Here is an 18,300-nt window from a genome sequence, read left to right on the forward strand (position 1 = left end):
CTAACCGTTTAAATATAAATTACATTCATGTATAATATCATTAGTTCGTATACAATTTGTATAAATACAGAATACAGCTACAAATATGAAAATTGTGTATCATATACGAAATGTTTATGCTTATTCATAAACATTTCGTATGAAATTCATTATTGGAAAAAATTATGTCATTTCTTATACGAAGACATGAACATTTGAGATTTTTGAAGTCTGAGCAATTTGGATATTGTCTTCGTGGTACAACCGATATTTGTATTTTATAATAAATTTAACGAGGGCTTTGTTTGTAAAGCAGCATTTTATCACTTCCTCGAGTGCAATTTTGAAAGCCTTTGCAGCGTTTTGACATACATATGTATTATGTATTAATTTGCGCGAGCAGGGTACAACAGGAACAAGAGGAACAGGCTTTTCCTCCCGTATTCTGCGCGCGCACATTAATACGGGAGGAAAAGCCTGTTCCTCTTGTTCCTGTTGTATCCTGCTCGCGCAAATTAAGTGAGTATGTACCGTTTACCATGCACCCTTTTTTTTGATCATTCGACTTAAGATCTTTCGATTTTCGATCTTTGCCTTCCGATATTTGCGATTTATGTAATTTAATATTCTGGCTCGTCACGGAGACCGATATGTATGTACGTACAGTGAAGGATCTGCTTTGATCTGAAATTCAATGTTTCATTATTGGAGCAATGTTCAAGAAGTGGCTCTTTTGGGATTTATTTATCCTCAACATTTTCATTTTTACCCACTTGTAGGTTATTTAATCCGAATTTGTGAAGAAGTGAGAAAAAAAAGGTATGTATCCATTAATTTGTCCCAAAGAGGTGGATAATATTTCAAGAATTCTTTTTTAACCTTGTTCTAAATACAGAAATAAAATTCAATAATTATACGGCCAATACAAAAAATATTGTTTCAAGAACGTGAGAGGTCACTTTCAGACACCAAAAAGATATTGATTACAAAATAGTCAATATTTAAAAATAGAACATAAACCTCTTTAAGAACATACTTGATGAATTCCTAAAAATAAATTGTTTTATTTAGTTCTTTCTTTTTAAGTTTATTAATTTGTACATTCCCCAATTTTCAGGTTTTTGGTTTTTTGTTATTTTAAGTTATATTTCGTTTCGATTTTTGTTTTTTTTGTAATTCATTTCATATTTGTATTGTTGAATTATAATTTTTTGTGTAAAAAAAACCTTTGGATCTATCGGCTATGCCACCATTCACAAGTATTCTTAAATAAATAAATAAATAAAATAAAATATATACCTATTATAATAAGTTCGACTTAGTAATGACTAAATTATTCTAGTTTCGTTCGAAGTTGAAAATTATGCAATCTCACACTAGTGACAAAAACAATATTCATAATAAGCCGTTTGATAATGGCTAATCACGGCATTGCGGTGGTTGGGATAGTGTTATATAAGCCGACCTTTATCCGGCCAAAGGGGTGATAATGATAAGGGGTTGCGAGATATTGGTTTTGAACATCATGGTCCATCTCATGGTTACGATTATCTGAAAGGCATGTCTAGATCCAAGAATGACATCGCCGTATCATTTCCACGAAGTTTTTAATATAAAATAATAAAAATAGAATACAGAGTTTGATAAATGACTTCACATGTAGAAATAAAGTTGAAAAAATTCATAAATAAATCTAACATTTCGATTTTTCTATCGTTGGAATTCTTAGAAAATATTCTGAATAACTTATCGTATAAGTATACGTTCAGTTATGCTGCATATGTGGTCAATACAAAGGAATTCCACTTTATATTTTTATTATATAATTTCAAATTATATTTCGTAATATATTATTTATATGAGACTTTATCGGGTTTTTAATACATTCTAATTAAGTTTAATAGAAAAAACGTTATACATTTTCGACATACCAAATTATTTCAAAATAAATTACCTCACTCGACGCAAAATATCAGCATACTTGAAAAAAGCCGTACCTGTAACAAATAAAATCGAATATAAATAAGCTTATTTATAATTTTATAATTTAAATTATGAATAATTGAAATTCGAACGTACAACGCCGTTGGTTGTAAATGCAAATTTAATTTGAATTGGTAAACGAATCGCAAGATACGGAATAATCATAATGGTATTTGTCCCGGGATTACGGTTTGAGAATAAACCGTGTCCACAAACTAGACTATTCCTTTTGATCCGCCAGTAGCCGTCGGTGGTCCATGGCACAATAATTTACCACACAAAATAATACACGAACATTCGCCATACACTTCAAAATATTTGAAGACCATCGTCAAAGATCCTCTCATTCCGTTTGATCCGTCCCCAGACGAAATAGCGTTAAATTTGACGAAACGACGATGTCGAATAAATTAATCGACACACAAAGAGATATTTTCGTCTCACTCGAACGAAACACGAATATATAATAATACAAGTTTATCAAAACGATTCGAACTTCTGAAAAAGCAATGAGGTTGAAGTTTTCTTGGAGTTTCACAAGTTAATAAATTTAAAGGTAGGCAAAATAAAAAAAATGAATAAAAAGAAAAACGAAACAGCCTCGATTCGAACGATTTGTAAACTCATAACTATGATTAATTGAACATAAATAAGGAATATTTCTTTCGCTACAAAAGGAGGGAGATAAGTTAAAAACTCCTAAGCAGCACGAACAAACTCACTATCCAGTTTAAAGTTGGTGAAAGGCGAGAGAACCGCGGTCGTAACTTTCGAGATTTTGACTTACACAAACTTGCACATTGTTCAAAGTTAAAACACAACCCGGCCGAATTAAATAAATTACACGTCATGTGCGGTATGAAACTAATATATACTCGCGAAATTAAGTTTTTTCAATCGCAGCACCCCGACAAACACTGTTTGTGAAGAATCTGGGTAGTGTTGTTCGAGTCATTGGGAGTACGATATGTCGACTCGGATGCTCCACCGCGGTCGGTGCATTCGGAGAAGATTAAATTGAGGTCTTTTTGTGCGGCGAATGCACTCTCTAGGAGACCGCGAAAGCTTTCCACGCAAAAGCTCCCGGGTATATTTTGCCCTTGTACCATTATTTAAAAGCTCATTTGCATACTACGCCGTGCATGTCGTCGAAAATTTTCAAAAACGGATTTCTTAAAGCGATTACGACACGCATTGTGAACGTTTCGAGATATACGAGCGCATAATGCTAAATGGATATATGCACTCGACTAATTTCTACACCAAACATGAGAAATGGAAAAATGTCCATATATATAAATTATATACTATACATTTAATAATTTTATATTCAGTTAAGTTATGCAATTGAAGAATGGCCAATGTAACTAAATTGCATAGGCAATTTGTTGATAAAATCAAACTTGGTGATACTAAATGAGTCAAAAATAGTTGTTTATAATCTAATATATAATTTCGAAAGAGACTTTGTATGTATGTATGTAAGGTTTGTTGGTAATCGAAAAACAAATCAAAGTTTCTATGACGACGATTCGACATGGTTGAATTTGAATTTTTTTTTTCGATTCAAATAAATTTAATAAAAAACCAAATGAAATTTACTATTAGATTCGCCATGTTTTAGCTGTTTATTTTTTTATTTTATTTTATTAATTGAAAAATCAACAGACAGGATGTAAATTTTTAATGTGTAATTTTAGGATGTAAATAGATATGTATAAAAAAACAAATAGTAAATAAATAATATATGTAACATCCGAGTCCAATAATAGATTTTTACAAAAATGAAAAAGATAAATATGAGGAAAACAAATTAAAAAGTAAAGAATAAAGGCATGACAAAATATGTAGAACATTGCATAATTAAACTATAGTATTAAAATATTTGGAAAAGGTTATAAAATAGAATATAAGAAGAAATTGAAATTTACAAATATAAAACAAATGAAAAAGGTAAATACAAAATAAATAAATGAAAAGGAAAAGAATGAAAGCTATAATATGATTAAATAGCACATTACATAACTAAACTTAAGTATAAAAATATTACAAATACTGAGCGAAGCCAGGTAAAACAACTAGTAAATAATAATAATAGATGCCTACTATTACAACATTCCATAAATCTTTTGTATTTTATTAAAAAGATTAATTAAGTTCAAATATGTCTAATTGGTAAAGGTGCATTGCACAAAATAAAATTGCAATAAGTACATAGTTGCAATAAAACAGCAATGGACAAAGGGTACTGAATATAAAATACATATGTATATTTATTCTATGTATGATTTGATTGCAGTTTAGAAGTCAATTTCGAAATATAAAATACTAGTTGTTTTACCCGGCTTCGCTCAGTATTTGTAATATAAACAGATGATGATTAGACTCTTTGAAAAATGGACAATACTTTCATAGCACTTCCAATATGATAATAAGATGATGTCCTACAAATCGATTATCGTAATTGTAAAACTGCAAGGACTTGAGCTTCGAATTGGTCACTCATCCACCATTTTCTCTATACCTGACTGTGTACAACTTCTTTCAGTTTCCAAAAATATAAATTTTCATTTTCAACAACATTTTCCTCAAATCATGATATCATCGCTAATTTGACACAACCTATTCTTCAAATGGGATGAACAAAAATTGAAAATATTTGGACCAAATGTGTAGCCTAGAAGGATACTACATATGTAGGTTGAAAATATATATAATTGTTTTACTTTTTTTTTACAAAACATTTCAAATTGCACTCAAAAATATACATATGACACAATAAAACAATCGCTTTCAAACTTGAATCCATTATATTCGCCTTAAGAAGGATATACACAGCTGGTGCGCGCCTACATCATATCGCTGATCCATGGCAATGATTAAAAGTTGACATTCGCTTCCTCCAGGAGTAGGTACATATGTACCTACTCCCGGCGCTTCAATATATAGGCAACCCCACGACCGACTTCAAACTATGAAAGCGAAAGGGAATCGATATCCTGTTCGAAAGCTATTCGACTAGGTCCAATTAAGGCAGTTCGAGGGTGAGTTACGTCTGCCGGTGGTTAACGATCGTCGGGCACATAATGCGCTCCCCATGCTCGGGTAGCGTAACAAGTGTGAGGTTAATGTGAGAACAAATGTTAACGTTGTCGGGGTGAACCACTTGGAGATTGGGCCGTTTTGCTGCCATTAATTCACTATAAGCCGAGCTTAAAGATAACCGTCATTAGCCGCACGAATCGGCCGACTATCGGCAAACCATCGTTCACTCAATACCAATTATCATTCTAAAATGGACCGTTTTTCATCAGTTATTAATGCGCTTCGATTCATGAGCTGCAGGTTTAAAGCCTTCGTCATCCGTCAGGTCGCTTGGATCACCTCGCTAATGGTCGACTCACCACACTAAACCAATGATGGATTGCTGATGAGCAAATTCCAGATCGGCAATCGCCCCGGGTATGTAAAAATCGACAAACGCGCATAAGCAGGCAATTATACTATATATTAAATTAAAAATTTCCAATGTTCAAATATCGTATCGTTTTGTTGTTTTGTTTGGAAACATTCTGTAGATGTATACCAACCAGCGTGAGGTTGAAAACTGTATTTTATTACAGATTCATACTGCGCATAAGGCAAAACCGAAAATAAAACAATTTATAACAGTCGAAGCCCTAAAATATGCTATTGTAATAAACGTTTATTATTAATCAATTTAATGATACTTCATTTGTACCTGCCTGAGATTTAGCGAACGAAAGCTTAAAATAAAAATTTGAAAACCTAAACCCTTGTCAGTCCCTTTTAACTCTACATATACATATGTATGTACATACAAATGTATAATATTACTATATATATATATATATATTAAAGATATAGAGAAATGTCACCACAATCAAATTCTCGTTTGTCATACAAACAAATACCGGAAATTGGAATGAGATTGTAATCAGTATATGTATATCATCAAATGGAAGTAGCAAAACCATGAAAGAAGCCTTATCTATATGTATATATAAATCAACAACCAATTATTGACAGTTAATAATATTGTGTTTGTTCATTGAATTTAACAAAGAAACAGAATTTTGCCGTCTGAAATTAATATACATACATATATCTTTGTGAAGGTGGAAAAAAAGTACATAAATAAATGAAATTCGTAGATACACCTGTGCAAATTCACACAGATATAATAATAAAAATAAAGAGAGAGAAAGGAAGTTCAATATGTTCAATATTGCGTACATATGTACAATGAATGCTCGTCGGAAAATTTATTTCTCAATATGAAAATCGATAGAAGATTAATATTTCACGCTTCGAATGATATTTTTATCTTTTTGTGAAGAATTCGTATTCATTATTGATTCAGAATGCAAATAAATATTCGCCGGCGAAAATAATGGATTATAAACTGAATCAGAATGGATTTTAAGCGCCGAATGTGCAATTTGTTCCATTGATGTGAATCGCTAACAAGTTTTTTCGAAAAAATCGAAGACAAAAATAATTTTAAATAAAGAAGCCCACCCGCGATAGCGAAACCCACCGTTTTATCATCGCGAATCGATCGACACAAAACGAGACCGACAAAGAAGGACCATCATATTTGACTCTGTACGAAAGAAACCTGGTTCAGCGATTCGTGTAAGGGGCGTTGTCAATCATGATTTATAAATGACTGTTAGACCAATCATTTCTTATTTTCGTAAGCAAAACAAAAAATTCTAAAGAAAAAACTAGAAGTTAGGCCCGCGTTATACAAGGCGAAAAATTCACAAAGCAGTGAGGTTGGATTTGGCCTGCGGATATGATTGACCGAACTTAATGGGTCGATGTTGTTTCGCATATATGTAATGTGTTCAACTTAGTTTTATTTTAAAACCCTAGCATTAAATGCTTATACCGCATTGCAGAGCTTCTTGTAGGCCCAAATGTGATTATTCAATAAATTTTAAGACACCACATTGACTATCGTCATAGATGACCATGGTCCGAGCTGTAATGAAGGTAATAAATAATTTACACGATTACGGCTACGACGATAGTTCATCCGTAACGACTGACATTTTCAGCATTCATGGCTTCATCAATGTTGCAACGGCTGATCTCAAGTACCACTGGGATGACCGGGCGTGGTCAACCATTAAAATTAGTACACAGAAACCACATACGATGTCTTATCGGATCCATTATAAATAGACGTAATAAACAAACACGAATTTGTCATTTGTGAGCAATAAAGTAGTAAAGCGTATTATTAGATTTGCACAATGGAAATATGTCACAAAATAAATTATAATTTGAGATAGCGCGCTTTTATTGAAGCCATTTGTCGTCGCGCGTAAATAGAACGTACGAGAAAAAAAGAAGAAAGCGCTGTGGTATATAAAAAAACGCAAAACATAAATTTTCCGAGGAAAAAAGGTCCACAATCCCGGCCAGACAAAGGGGAAGGAATCTCCTTGAGTGTGACAATAAAATTTCGAGTCGAGTAAAGAAAACACCACGGACCATTAAATTAATTTAGGTCGAACAGCTGAAGATGTAACGGCTCGTCTAGACAATCTAGACATTTTTTTATTTATTTAAAATAACTTGGTTACTATTTTGTGTTAAGTCTCAGATTACTGTTTAAACGGCGATTAGGTGAGGGGGATGGTCAAACAGAACATACTTTACACGATCCATGAACAAAGTAGCAGCATAAGCATTTAGTAATCTGTGTGTCTCACCCTGATTTATCTAATACGTAGTGTCTAGAGGTTGTGAGAATTTTCGGGAAATTTTGATTCTCGTTTCTCAAGAATATTTTATTGTGAAATTTCGAGATTCTCATTTCTCGGGAATATTTTATTATGAAAATTCGAGATTCTCGTATCTCGAGAAATCGTTTATTAGAATCTCGAAAATATCGAGAATATTTTTAATTTATCACTACACGTTTTTGTTCAATAAACTGGCTGATTTGTATACTTGTTAACTCGTAAATAATTTTGTGAAGTATTGTAATATGTGTAGATGGTCAGTATTTTTATTATTGGTCCGGTAAGTTATTATTCGGTCATCATATTTATTTATTTATTTTTATTTAATTTATACCAGGAAGGCCTAACTGGTAAACCCAATGCGCCTTCCTGGCCAAAGACAATTATATAAACATATATATACACCATCCATATATACACAAATACTTACACGCATACACAAATACACATATGTACATACATACATTTTATTTTTTGATCAGTATGTTTTTTTTGTCACAAAAACAAGGGCAAAGCCGGGTAGCAACTCTGGGAATTTTATAAATTTTTTTGTCACATATTGTTATTTTTACTATTTTAAATTACTATTGTATATTTTTATTTTCTTTTCATGCCTTCTTTTATAATATTTTTTTTCTATATAATTTTACTTTTTTTCTATCCAATTTTCTATTGTATCTCTCTATATCTTTCTTTCATCATGTCTTTAATATAGTTAGAAACCCCTGATACAATATACATATGTAGTGTTTGTGTCCTTTTGATTTTTGTATTTTGTCAATTTTATATGCTAAAAAAATCAATTCACTATATTAAAAATTATACTCGAGAATTCTCGAAAATCTCGAGAAACAAAAAAGAAAATCTCAGATTCTCGAGATTCAAATATTTCGAGAAAATGATATTCTCAAATCTCGAGATTCAAATATTCCGAGAAAATGAGATTTTCGAATCTCGAGAATCAAAAAAAGTCAAAAAATCACAACCTCTACTAGTGTCATAATTACACGCAATTTAATTTGAAAGTAAAAACTATAAATTAAAAAGCATCCTTAATCGGTTATCTACAGATCTAATAGATATTTAATCTTCTGGTAATATATTAATTAATATGTAACGTACAAATGAAATATATTTTCAATGTTCCTTTAAAACAATTCTCCTTACACAGTTCAAATATGAACATGCATATTTATACATATGTACATTTCGTATCTAATAAATATCTATGTACATACATATCTACATACACACATACACCCGTGGACAAGTGTATTAAACCTTACTAAGAATTCCTCTATTATTTAACCCTACTTTCTCTTCCTGCAAATGCAAATTTAGCTTCCGTCAGACGTCTTATGATTGGAGAAGAAAATTTTAAATTTCATTCACTTTTCACTTCTCTAGCTCAGATTATTTTACTTCTTTAGCTGTAGCCCGTTTTTAGGATTGTGAAAGACAGTCGTTAAAATAATATATGGAGTGTTTTTATTCTTACCGTTTTTAATATATTTTTTTATCGAACCAATCTCGTAGTATCATTTTAATGTCGTTTGGACTGCATATCGCGATAATTTAAGTTGTTTGGAAATTTGTATCTACATATACTGAACCTTCGAGGGTCAATAATACAAAAATTTACAATAGACGAATTCTTAGTGAGATGCAATACAGGTAGTGGCTGTTCCAAAGACCCGAGTACTTTTTTTACAAGTGGCTTATTTATACATTTGTCCACAACTGTATATGTAAATATTCATAAATGAGATAAAAAATAATATTCAAATGAACAAAATCAAGAATGCAAAATATATCTATAGCCAATGTGAAAAATGACCAAAGAAACTACCTAACTGCACTATGTACTGAGAAGTTTGAGAGCCACTACAGTAAGAAGTTTCGATATTTAAATTCAATATACGTATGTATAATATACATAATTGGCAAGAAATAAAAATATTGTTTCATTTTGAAACTCACTAAATATTTCTGGTTGGACAATACATATTTAGAACGACTCAGGCCATATTTACTGACCAAATTCAAAAGCGCTCGTAAAATATATGATACATACAACTCTAAAATAAAGGATCCGATGAAATATTTTATTGTTCTAAGGGACCGTGTTCGTCGTAAAACACTTCAATATCAAACATAAGATGTGAAAAGGAAAAAAAAATATATAAGACCCTGCTAACGTGTAATTTGTTGCCGAATTATACAAATCGACTCTCGATGACTTATCGCAAATATTCATCATTATAAAACCAACGTGTGCCATATACGAATGTATCAAAACAACCGTCACACACGAAATAAATTCGGAATTCATATAAAATATTGTTAGTGACTAATAATCCAGCGAAATTGCACAGCGTCGTAATAAAATCAAGCAAGACGTGCGAAAACGGTTCCATCTCGACCATTTCATTTTAGTAAGAGCTTTCGTAAAAGCTCTCTCCTCTTACACGTGAGCAAAATGCTTGTTCAATCACGTTCATGTTCGTAAATGCAACTTTAAATTCGTGTTGCATAAAATGATCACGATTCAGCCACGTGCATAACTCATAATACTAATGGGTAAGTATACAAATGTGTGGCGGCAAACTTACATTAATTAAAACTGAAAATGACGCAAACGGGAAAGCAAGCGGCTAAAATGTACGTTTCTCTGTAAAAATTTAAATAAGGATATTTGCATGAATGAGGGTAAAAAAAATTGGCAAAACTTCAAGTAAATAATGCGTGGGTGAGACTGCAACGTAGAAAAAATAATATAATTAATGTATATCACAAATTATATACGTATTATGCAATTGGAAAAGATTCGGCAAGTAATCCAATAGAGAAAGAAATGTTAATGACCCAATTTTTAGAATGAAACTAACGATTTTTACACACGTCATTATGTCAGTAAGTAATAGGTAACTTGCATGCTTATCGCAACATTGTAATAATGCGAAACACGAACTCTTGCATTTATCATCAATTTTAAATTAGTTAGAAACACATACATATGTACATTCATACATAAATGGAAAAGCGTATTCGAAACTTATATATTACTTACCACAGGGAAATTAACATGTTTTAATGTGTAAACTTTATGAATGATAAACATACTGTTTAGTCCAAAAATTTACATTCAACAAGCGCACGCTATTTAGACACATTTCAATCTTACTTAAAGAGTATGAATTTATGCGAAAATACAAAATATGCTGAAATACGTGCACGTACAAAATATTTCGGCTATACGACTCGTTTATAAGAAAATTTATAAACGCATAGCAAAACTTTTCAGCGCGACAAACTTTCCACATTTTGTTCAATCAACGTTAACCCGACCTCCCCTTTTCGTCGCGAAAACGACAAAAAAAACAGAGAATTTATACGAAGAACTCCCTTTTTTATTTTTTAATCAGAAAGAAAACACACGCTCGCGTACCCGTGCGAAAGTGAATATATTATTATATATGTACGTATAGATATATATGTATATACCATAAAAAATTAAATTAAAGCAAAACAAGCGATATTTTAGCGATGCGTACGCAAAGTTTTCGCATATGCTGAAACCGTGCATGGAAAAACTTTTTAATTATAACGGCATGTAAACAAAGGATGTATTAAGTACTTCAATTTAGCCGGTGCTTGAACGCGATAGCTGAAGCATATTTTCAGTGCATATATTATGCATGATATGCCAATAAACATCAACCAGATGTGAACCTGAATGAATATTAAATTAATTTAAATCATATGTATGTACACTCGTCACCCTTAATTACTTTTGAGACCAATACTACACTGGAATTTGAACAGAATGTATACGGATAAATGGACTTATTGCGAATGAATGCGTTTACCCACATTTTGAAAGATGCAGTTTATAGGTAAGTAGTTACAAGTTGAATTTCGTAACGCTACTTTCATTTCAAAAAATGGCTACCCATCTTTTGTGAAAAGATGGAAAAACTCGGTACCATTACAGTTATTCCACACGAATGCGAAGAAAAGAAAAAAAACACATGAAATATTTCTAGTCAATTACTCAAACGTCTCTTTTGAAAGTAAAAACAAAAGATTGCAATCTATCGTCACAAGATTGGTTGAATGATAAATCAAATATACAAAAAAAGCGATTTGTGACACTGAAAAATGAAAATTAGCGATGGTACTGATAACAATTTCACGCCCAATTACACACAACATTAAAAACAACGAAACTTTCGTTTAATTAGCCTAATAGTGTTATTTATTTTTTAGCTCAATATTGTGCGGTGCTGCGGAATTATTAAGTGAATACGGTATTTTTCTCACGTCTTATAAATTTTTCGTGTGCTCGCTTATATGAAATCGGCGACGGGCGTCACTCTAAATTTCGACGCCCGGAAGGAAATATGTTAAGCACGTGGACTCGTGCGTGATATTCCAATAAAGGGTAGTGAAAATTTTGCGAAAAAATATGATAAAAGCATTCTTAAAAAAAACCCACTTATCGAAAGCTGATATTACCAAAAAAATGTACCCATTTCAAATAGTTTATAAAAAATGTAATATCGCACAGTTTGATGTAAATAACGAAAAATTTTTCAAATAGAGAAAATTGTGTGACTTAATACACGAACTCAAAACCAAAATGAGGTTGAGAGATAAAAAGAAAATTTTCGTTACGTAATAGATAATGGATTGTATGAAGGACACGATTCAATATTAAGGCTCATTCAAAAAGGATAGCATGACCTCTAGTTAAAGGTATAATTTTGTATCAGACTTGAAAAGCATAAACTTTGATTAGTTCTGAAGTTCGTTAAGGAACTTCCGCATGAGCGAAGAAACACACGACAAAGTTGAATAAAATCAATATTACTATATATGTATGAATGCTCGTATGTGGACGTACATAGATATTTAATTACGATACCACCAAAAATCTTATTTATTTTCATACAACCTTGAGGATGGACTTGAAAATGGGTAATATAATGTACGATTTATAAAATAATTGAATGTTTGTTGTATTTATAGACGAATTCAATCAAATTTAGTTACATATAAATGTTTATCATTCCATTCAGATTATACAATGTCATAATAAACATAGCTATGAAAAATTCGTACAAGATAAAGCATATGAAAAATTACTGTGAACATAAATGTTTACCTTGTCACATATTAAAAACGTAAAAAAATTGGAAGGTTAATCATTTTGAAAAAAAAATTCAATAAAATAAGCAAATGACGTAATAAAGAAAACAGTTGGGCGGGAGCCACATCGACTATTGTTAAACATGAATTTGTTACTACATATATACATACATATGTAGATATATCTATGTATGTATGTGTAATATATCTATATGTATATAATATTTCAAATCATTTAACTAATATTTTGATAATATATGTATATTTCCATACATTCATATACATACATATGTATGTTCATATGCATATGTATAAGATAAATATAAATTTATAAATTCACTGTCAGGTGAATAAATAATATATTATTAAAATAATATATGTATGTTATAAGTAAACATGCAATGTATGAAGGTTTTAAAATACAATATTCATATGTTATAAAAGAAAATTCCTAACAACCATTCAACAAATAATACAGCAATTAACTCATGTACTTATATGAAATAAAGTAAAAAGGAAATTTTGTGCTCCACCAACACGGAACAATAAAACTTGAAAAAAAAAACCCATCCATTTTTAAGGCCTCGCTGCAAAGGCATGTAAAATTATGGCAATAAAATTTTTTCATCTCCTTGCATAAATCAACTTTTATTATAGAGACACATACAAATACGGGTCAGAAAACGATGTTGTAATTAAAAAAAAAACCATACTATATAAGAGTTGCGTGCCCGTAATTTTCCCGTGCGAAAGTATAAATAAGATTTTTCATTTTCAAGGCATGAAAAGAGAAAAGTTTTTAATTTTTATTCATTTGCTTTGCGAGCGAAAGACTCCACCGACCGAATGAATTGTAAATTTGCACAAATTTTGAATACGATAGCCAGTTATTTAAGAGTTTAAAAGACAATCTAATGCATTAATTTTAATTCATAAAACCGATAAAAACTAAGTTTGCAGCTATGGCAGGAAATATCCTGAAATGCGTTAATAAAAAAGTTTAGTTGTCATGAGGAAAACCAATGTACGAAAAACAAGTTTACATTCAGTAGCACCATGGGAGTTGAAGAATATCTGGAATTCGTTGCACGGCTTTCCACTTTCAGGATTCATTTTAATTTACGAACAAATGGCCCGGATGAAGAGACCGCAAGAATGATGGTTCTCGCGCACTCGCTAGATTTTTGTTTTGCCTCATCCTCATCCTACGAAGAACAAGAAAGTTCAGTGGAAAATCTGGGATATTTTTCAACGTTTATTCAAAATTCACCGTACAAAAACATGGAAAGTAAAATTATTTTTTTTACAAAAAATAAATAAATCAGAAAAAAAATTATATTTTAAGCATTTATCGTGTGGGAATTATAAAAACGTGACGAAAAATCTTTCTTTTGAATATATGAAGCTTTGTTAAAGTGAAACCCACAGGTTTGTGATGTCGAAGCATTAAGAAGTGGAATTAGCTTACCCTTTGGCTGTTTCGCGTCTTTTACGGGATTTTACGGGAAACGTCAATAATTTTTTTCGAACATATACATGTATGTATGTAGGTACATATGCCCTTCTCACGTAGGTATACCACAGGTCGTAAATACTGAAAGATCGCAATATAAGTACATATATGTGTAGTACTTAAAAAATATTACGTTCACAAAAAAAACCTGAATTATGTATAACCTGTATATGTATAATCTAATTTTTATACCATTTGAAATTATTTTTCCGTTATTGCCGTCTATTCGAGATGAATATGAGCGCAAAGGAAAATATGCGACATATCCATACAATCCAATAAAGCAATAAATATTGCCGTATATATGTATAATACATACACACGTACACAGTTACAGAGCCACGGAATCTCATATTTTCCATAAATCTCAAAATAAGCACATCTCGGTAAAAATCTTACTTTTCCAATATGAAATACGAATATATTATGAAAGAAAACCGTTGAAAGGATGTTGATAAATTATAAATTACGAAATATGTATGCACATATGAATATATAATTAAAAACGAAATATGCTTATATTTCGCTTATAATTCAAGTCAAGTCTCAAAAAGCCCACCGAATTAAAGCCCACGATAATAATTCACCGGCTAAGATATATTAACAGTGCTACAATGTATAATGTATGAATGGATTCTGTAAAATAAGCAAATAAAATAAAACGTTAAAAAAGGTTAGCTATTCCAAGTACTTTTCTGGTAGAAAGCACGTATTTTGCACATAAAATAAACCAAATGCTTTTCAGCACACTAAAGGGGACAACGATGGGATGAGAGCAAAAAAATACAAAAAAAACTCTAAACTTCTGGTTTGTTCTGTTCCTTCTGGCCACAACAATGAATAGTTTATCAATATGTATGTATTTATTGAAAAAATGTAATATATAAGCATAGCTACATATTATGTGTATGTATATTGAATTAGTATTCAGGAAAACGTCAGTCCATTCTTGAAATAGCTATGTATGTGAAAACACGTAATCCGTCTTCGATGATAACATCGTCCACATGAATATGTAAAACAATCGCTACAAAAAGAATTCATGAAAAGAAAAACCAGAGGAAACTGTGAAATGCACGTAAAAATATTTAAAAAAAATATTGCGTCCATCAAAAATATATGAAAATCTATTTATGGGAGATACATACATATATGTATATACATGCATAAGTGAATATGTGGGTATAGATAGATGAGCTTCGGAAGCTGTTGCATAGTCCGAGTAAGCTATTCACACTATGCAGAGAAACTGGAGGTTATTTCCCAGACTATTCTCAAACGTGGTCACTGGAGAATTTCACTAAATTCAAGAGGTCTTTCAAATAACACTCCATTGAATCTCCACTCGAAGAATACGGAATACGTACACGTACACGTTATATATTAAACATTTGAAGTAAGATCTGTCGGATTGTGAAATTCGCATAATTTTCACTTAATGAACGCGGATCGACGGAGAAAATGATTGATAGGACAAAATTTCTCGCTTGAAGACAAAGGCGTCGCGATGCTGCCGTCTCAAGCTAACAACGTTTAAGACGCTAAAGCCTTTAAAGACGATAGACTTCAAAGAGGGGGGGGGGGGGCTTTTCCCTGCGACACTGAACAATGGGGAGGTCGTCGGGGGACGGGGGGAGGCGAAGCACTTTAAGGGGGCCCCTCACCGCGATGATGGATCGGCTGCGACCGTTTTTCAGAAACAACAGAATGCGCAAAGCAAAACTATTAATCATAAATTCGACTATTATATGTATAAGCCAATGTCGTTGAAAAGGTCACAAAGCAATTTAAATATTGGAACCGGCGTGTAAATTCATCTTAAATTCGATTAGCGATATGGAATAATGAAAAAGATTTTAAAAAGTGAAAAAACAGGAGAGTCTTGTAAAAAGTGGATTTGCCTGCTACGTTAGAGCGAAGGATTACGTATGCTCTTAGATAAGAATTTTTAAAATATTGTAGATGCTTTTTTTACAAAGTCATGGGATTTTTTTAATATGTAACCCTTCAAAGAATATACGCAATGCTACAAATACAAATATTACCAGAAGCGGCATGTGCATAGGAACTGCGGAACTGCACCACATCAAGAAAAATTACGAAAAAATCAGGAGCCGCAACTGCATGTACAAAATCGATGTATAAACTACAAATTTACGAACTATGTAGTTATTATATATAATATGATATTTTATATATGTATCAATGTATAAAAGCTACAAAAATGTATATTGTAAATGTAAATGTATAAAGCTGCAAATGTGTATAAAAAATTATAATATCTATACTAAAAATTACAATAATATTGCTTCAAACAGACAAATATTTGTTTTTTGATCGTGCCTATAAGCCGCTTATAAACTAAACCGTATACATAGCATGAATAAATTATTTTACATAATACCATTGATGGAAAATATTTTAAATTGAATTTGAAATCATAAAATTATTATTATTAATAACTAACCATCCAATCACAATCCCACTTGATTGTTTTAGCTTTTTGATTGTTTAACCTCTCTAAAAAGAAGCCGAAAATTAACCTAAACTAACTTTTAGCAGTCAATTTACTATAACCAAAAAGGATGTTGTCATTATGCAAAGAGACAACGTTTTAAACGTCATTGTCACACTATTAGGAAAATTGTCTGGAAACGTGTTTTTTTTTAATAAGACAATTAAGAAGTATTGGAAGACAAAAATAATACAACAACTGTACATAAAAAAATTAATTTACGGAAGAACTGTCGTTGAAGGGTTAATACGTTAATACAGTTTATGTCCTAAACTCTTATTTCACTTGTATTCAATTTATCTTAAAATAAATATAGCATATCTAAGAAAAAACGATTACTTTCAATTCACGCGCCTATTGTACGTTATATTTCTAGAAAGACCTTTATCATTTAAAAGGTGAGCCGAGATCCGTTCAATATAACAAAAGTTTTATTTTCATTTCAGAATGAGATATCTTTTCCGCCGTTTAACCATCCATCCCAACACAAAGTAGCCGGGTAGTGAATTTTCAGATTTAATCCGCAGCAAGCGTGAGACAGGCTGTCGGAGATCGCACCATTAGGCGCACCCCCAATCTTCGTGAGCATCACCCTTGACGTTACACAACCGGCACAATGAAAAGTGTTGGACGGCGCCCCGCGGCATTGCCTTTTGTTAGTGGGATTCGATCGGGAAAACGACGAAAATGGGAGTGAACATTGAGGTCGGTCACGCGATCGACTCCAAATCGAGAAGGGTCGAATCGAAGTTTCCTTTTCGATTCGGAACTTTTAATGAAACAATAATAACGAAACGTCTCGCGCCCTACCCCTACGTTCGACGGCTTCGTATATTTTGCAATTAGAGCTTTCACGCAATTCAATTTGCTTTGTTCTACACGCGTATTTATGTACGTATCTATACGACGCACACGCAATAGGCTTCATATACGGAGAAGTCAATATTCGCTTCTGACTTACCCGCACAATTTGATGTTTGTTGTACGTAAACAATGTACACGATGTTATGCTTAACAGTGCGTGCTTTGAATTGTTTACATATCTCACGGTCATCAATTGTTTTTAATATGAAATTTAAAAGGGTTGTTTTTAATATGAAATTTTGTTTGTTTATAACTTGGTCACTTTTTTATTGCTTATGCTTTTCACTTCAAAAAGAAAAGATTAAATTTTTATTTTATGTCTTTGATACAAAGAAATCACACGAAGTTACAACCAGGTGTAAAATAAATGCTAAAAATGAAGTTCAATAAATCTATAAAAAAATCAAAAATTAGTAAAAGTAAAATGTACCCTGTTATTCCACTTTTATTTTTACTGTACATCTAAATTTCTAATGTTGACTAAAATTTTATCCTCAAAACGGTATATTTGGTTT

At 31.7% G+C, this 18,300-nt stretch overlaps 1 protein-coding gene across 2 annotated transcripts in view; it reads right to left on the reverse strand.

Moving 5' to 3' along the window:
• Nucleotides 1–18,300, reverse strand: part of LOC143910977 (uncharacterized) — a 124,120-nt gene that overhangs the window by 22,757 nt on the left and 83,063 nt on the right. The window contains exon 3 of one of the 2 annotated variants that reach the window (XM_077429640.1): nucleotides 1,063–1,976. The exons of the other annotated variant lie outside the window; for it this stretch is intronic. Coding sequence (XP_077285766.1) covers nucleotides 1,935–1,976 — 42 coding nt within the window. The 3' untranslated portion in view covers nucleotides 1,063–1,934. Of the gene's footprint in view, nucleotides 1–1,062; nucleotides 1,977–18,300 lie in introns of those variants that run through there. 2 annotated transcript variants of the gene reach the window in all.

This window comes from Arctopsyche grandis, chromosome 4 (genome assembly GCF_051622035.1).
Source record: "Arctopsyche grandis isolate Sample6627 chromosome 4, ASM5162203v2, whole genome shotgun sequence".
Lineage (NCBI taxonomy): Eukaryota > Metazoa > Arthropoda > Insecta > Trichoptera > Hydropsychidae > Arctopsyche > Arctopsyche grandis.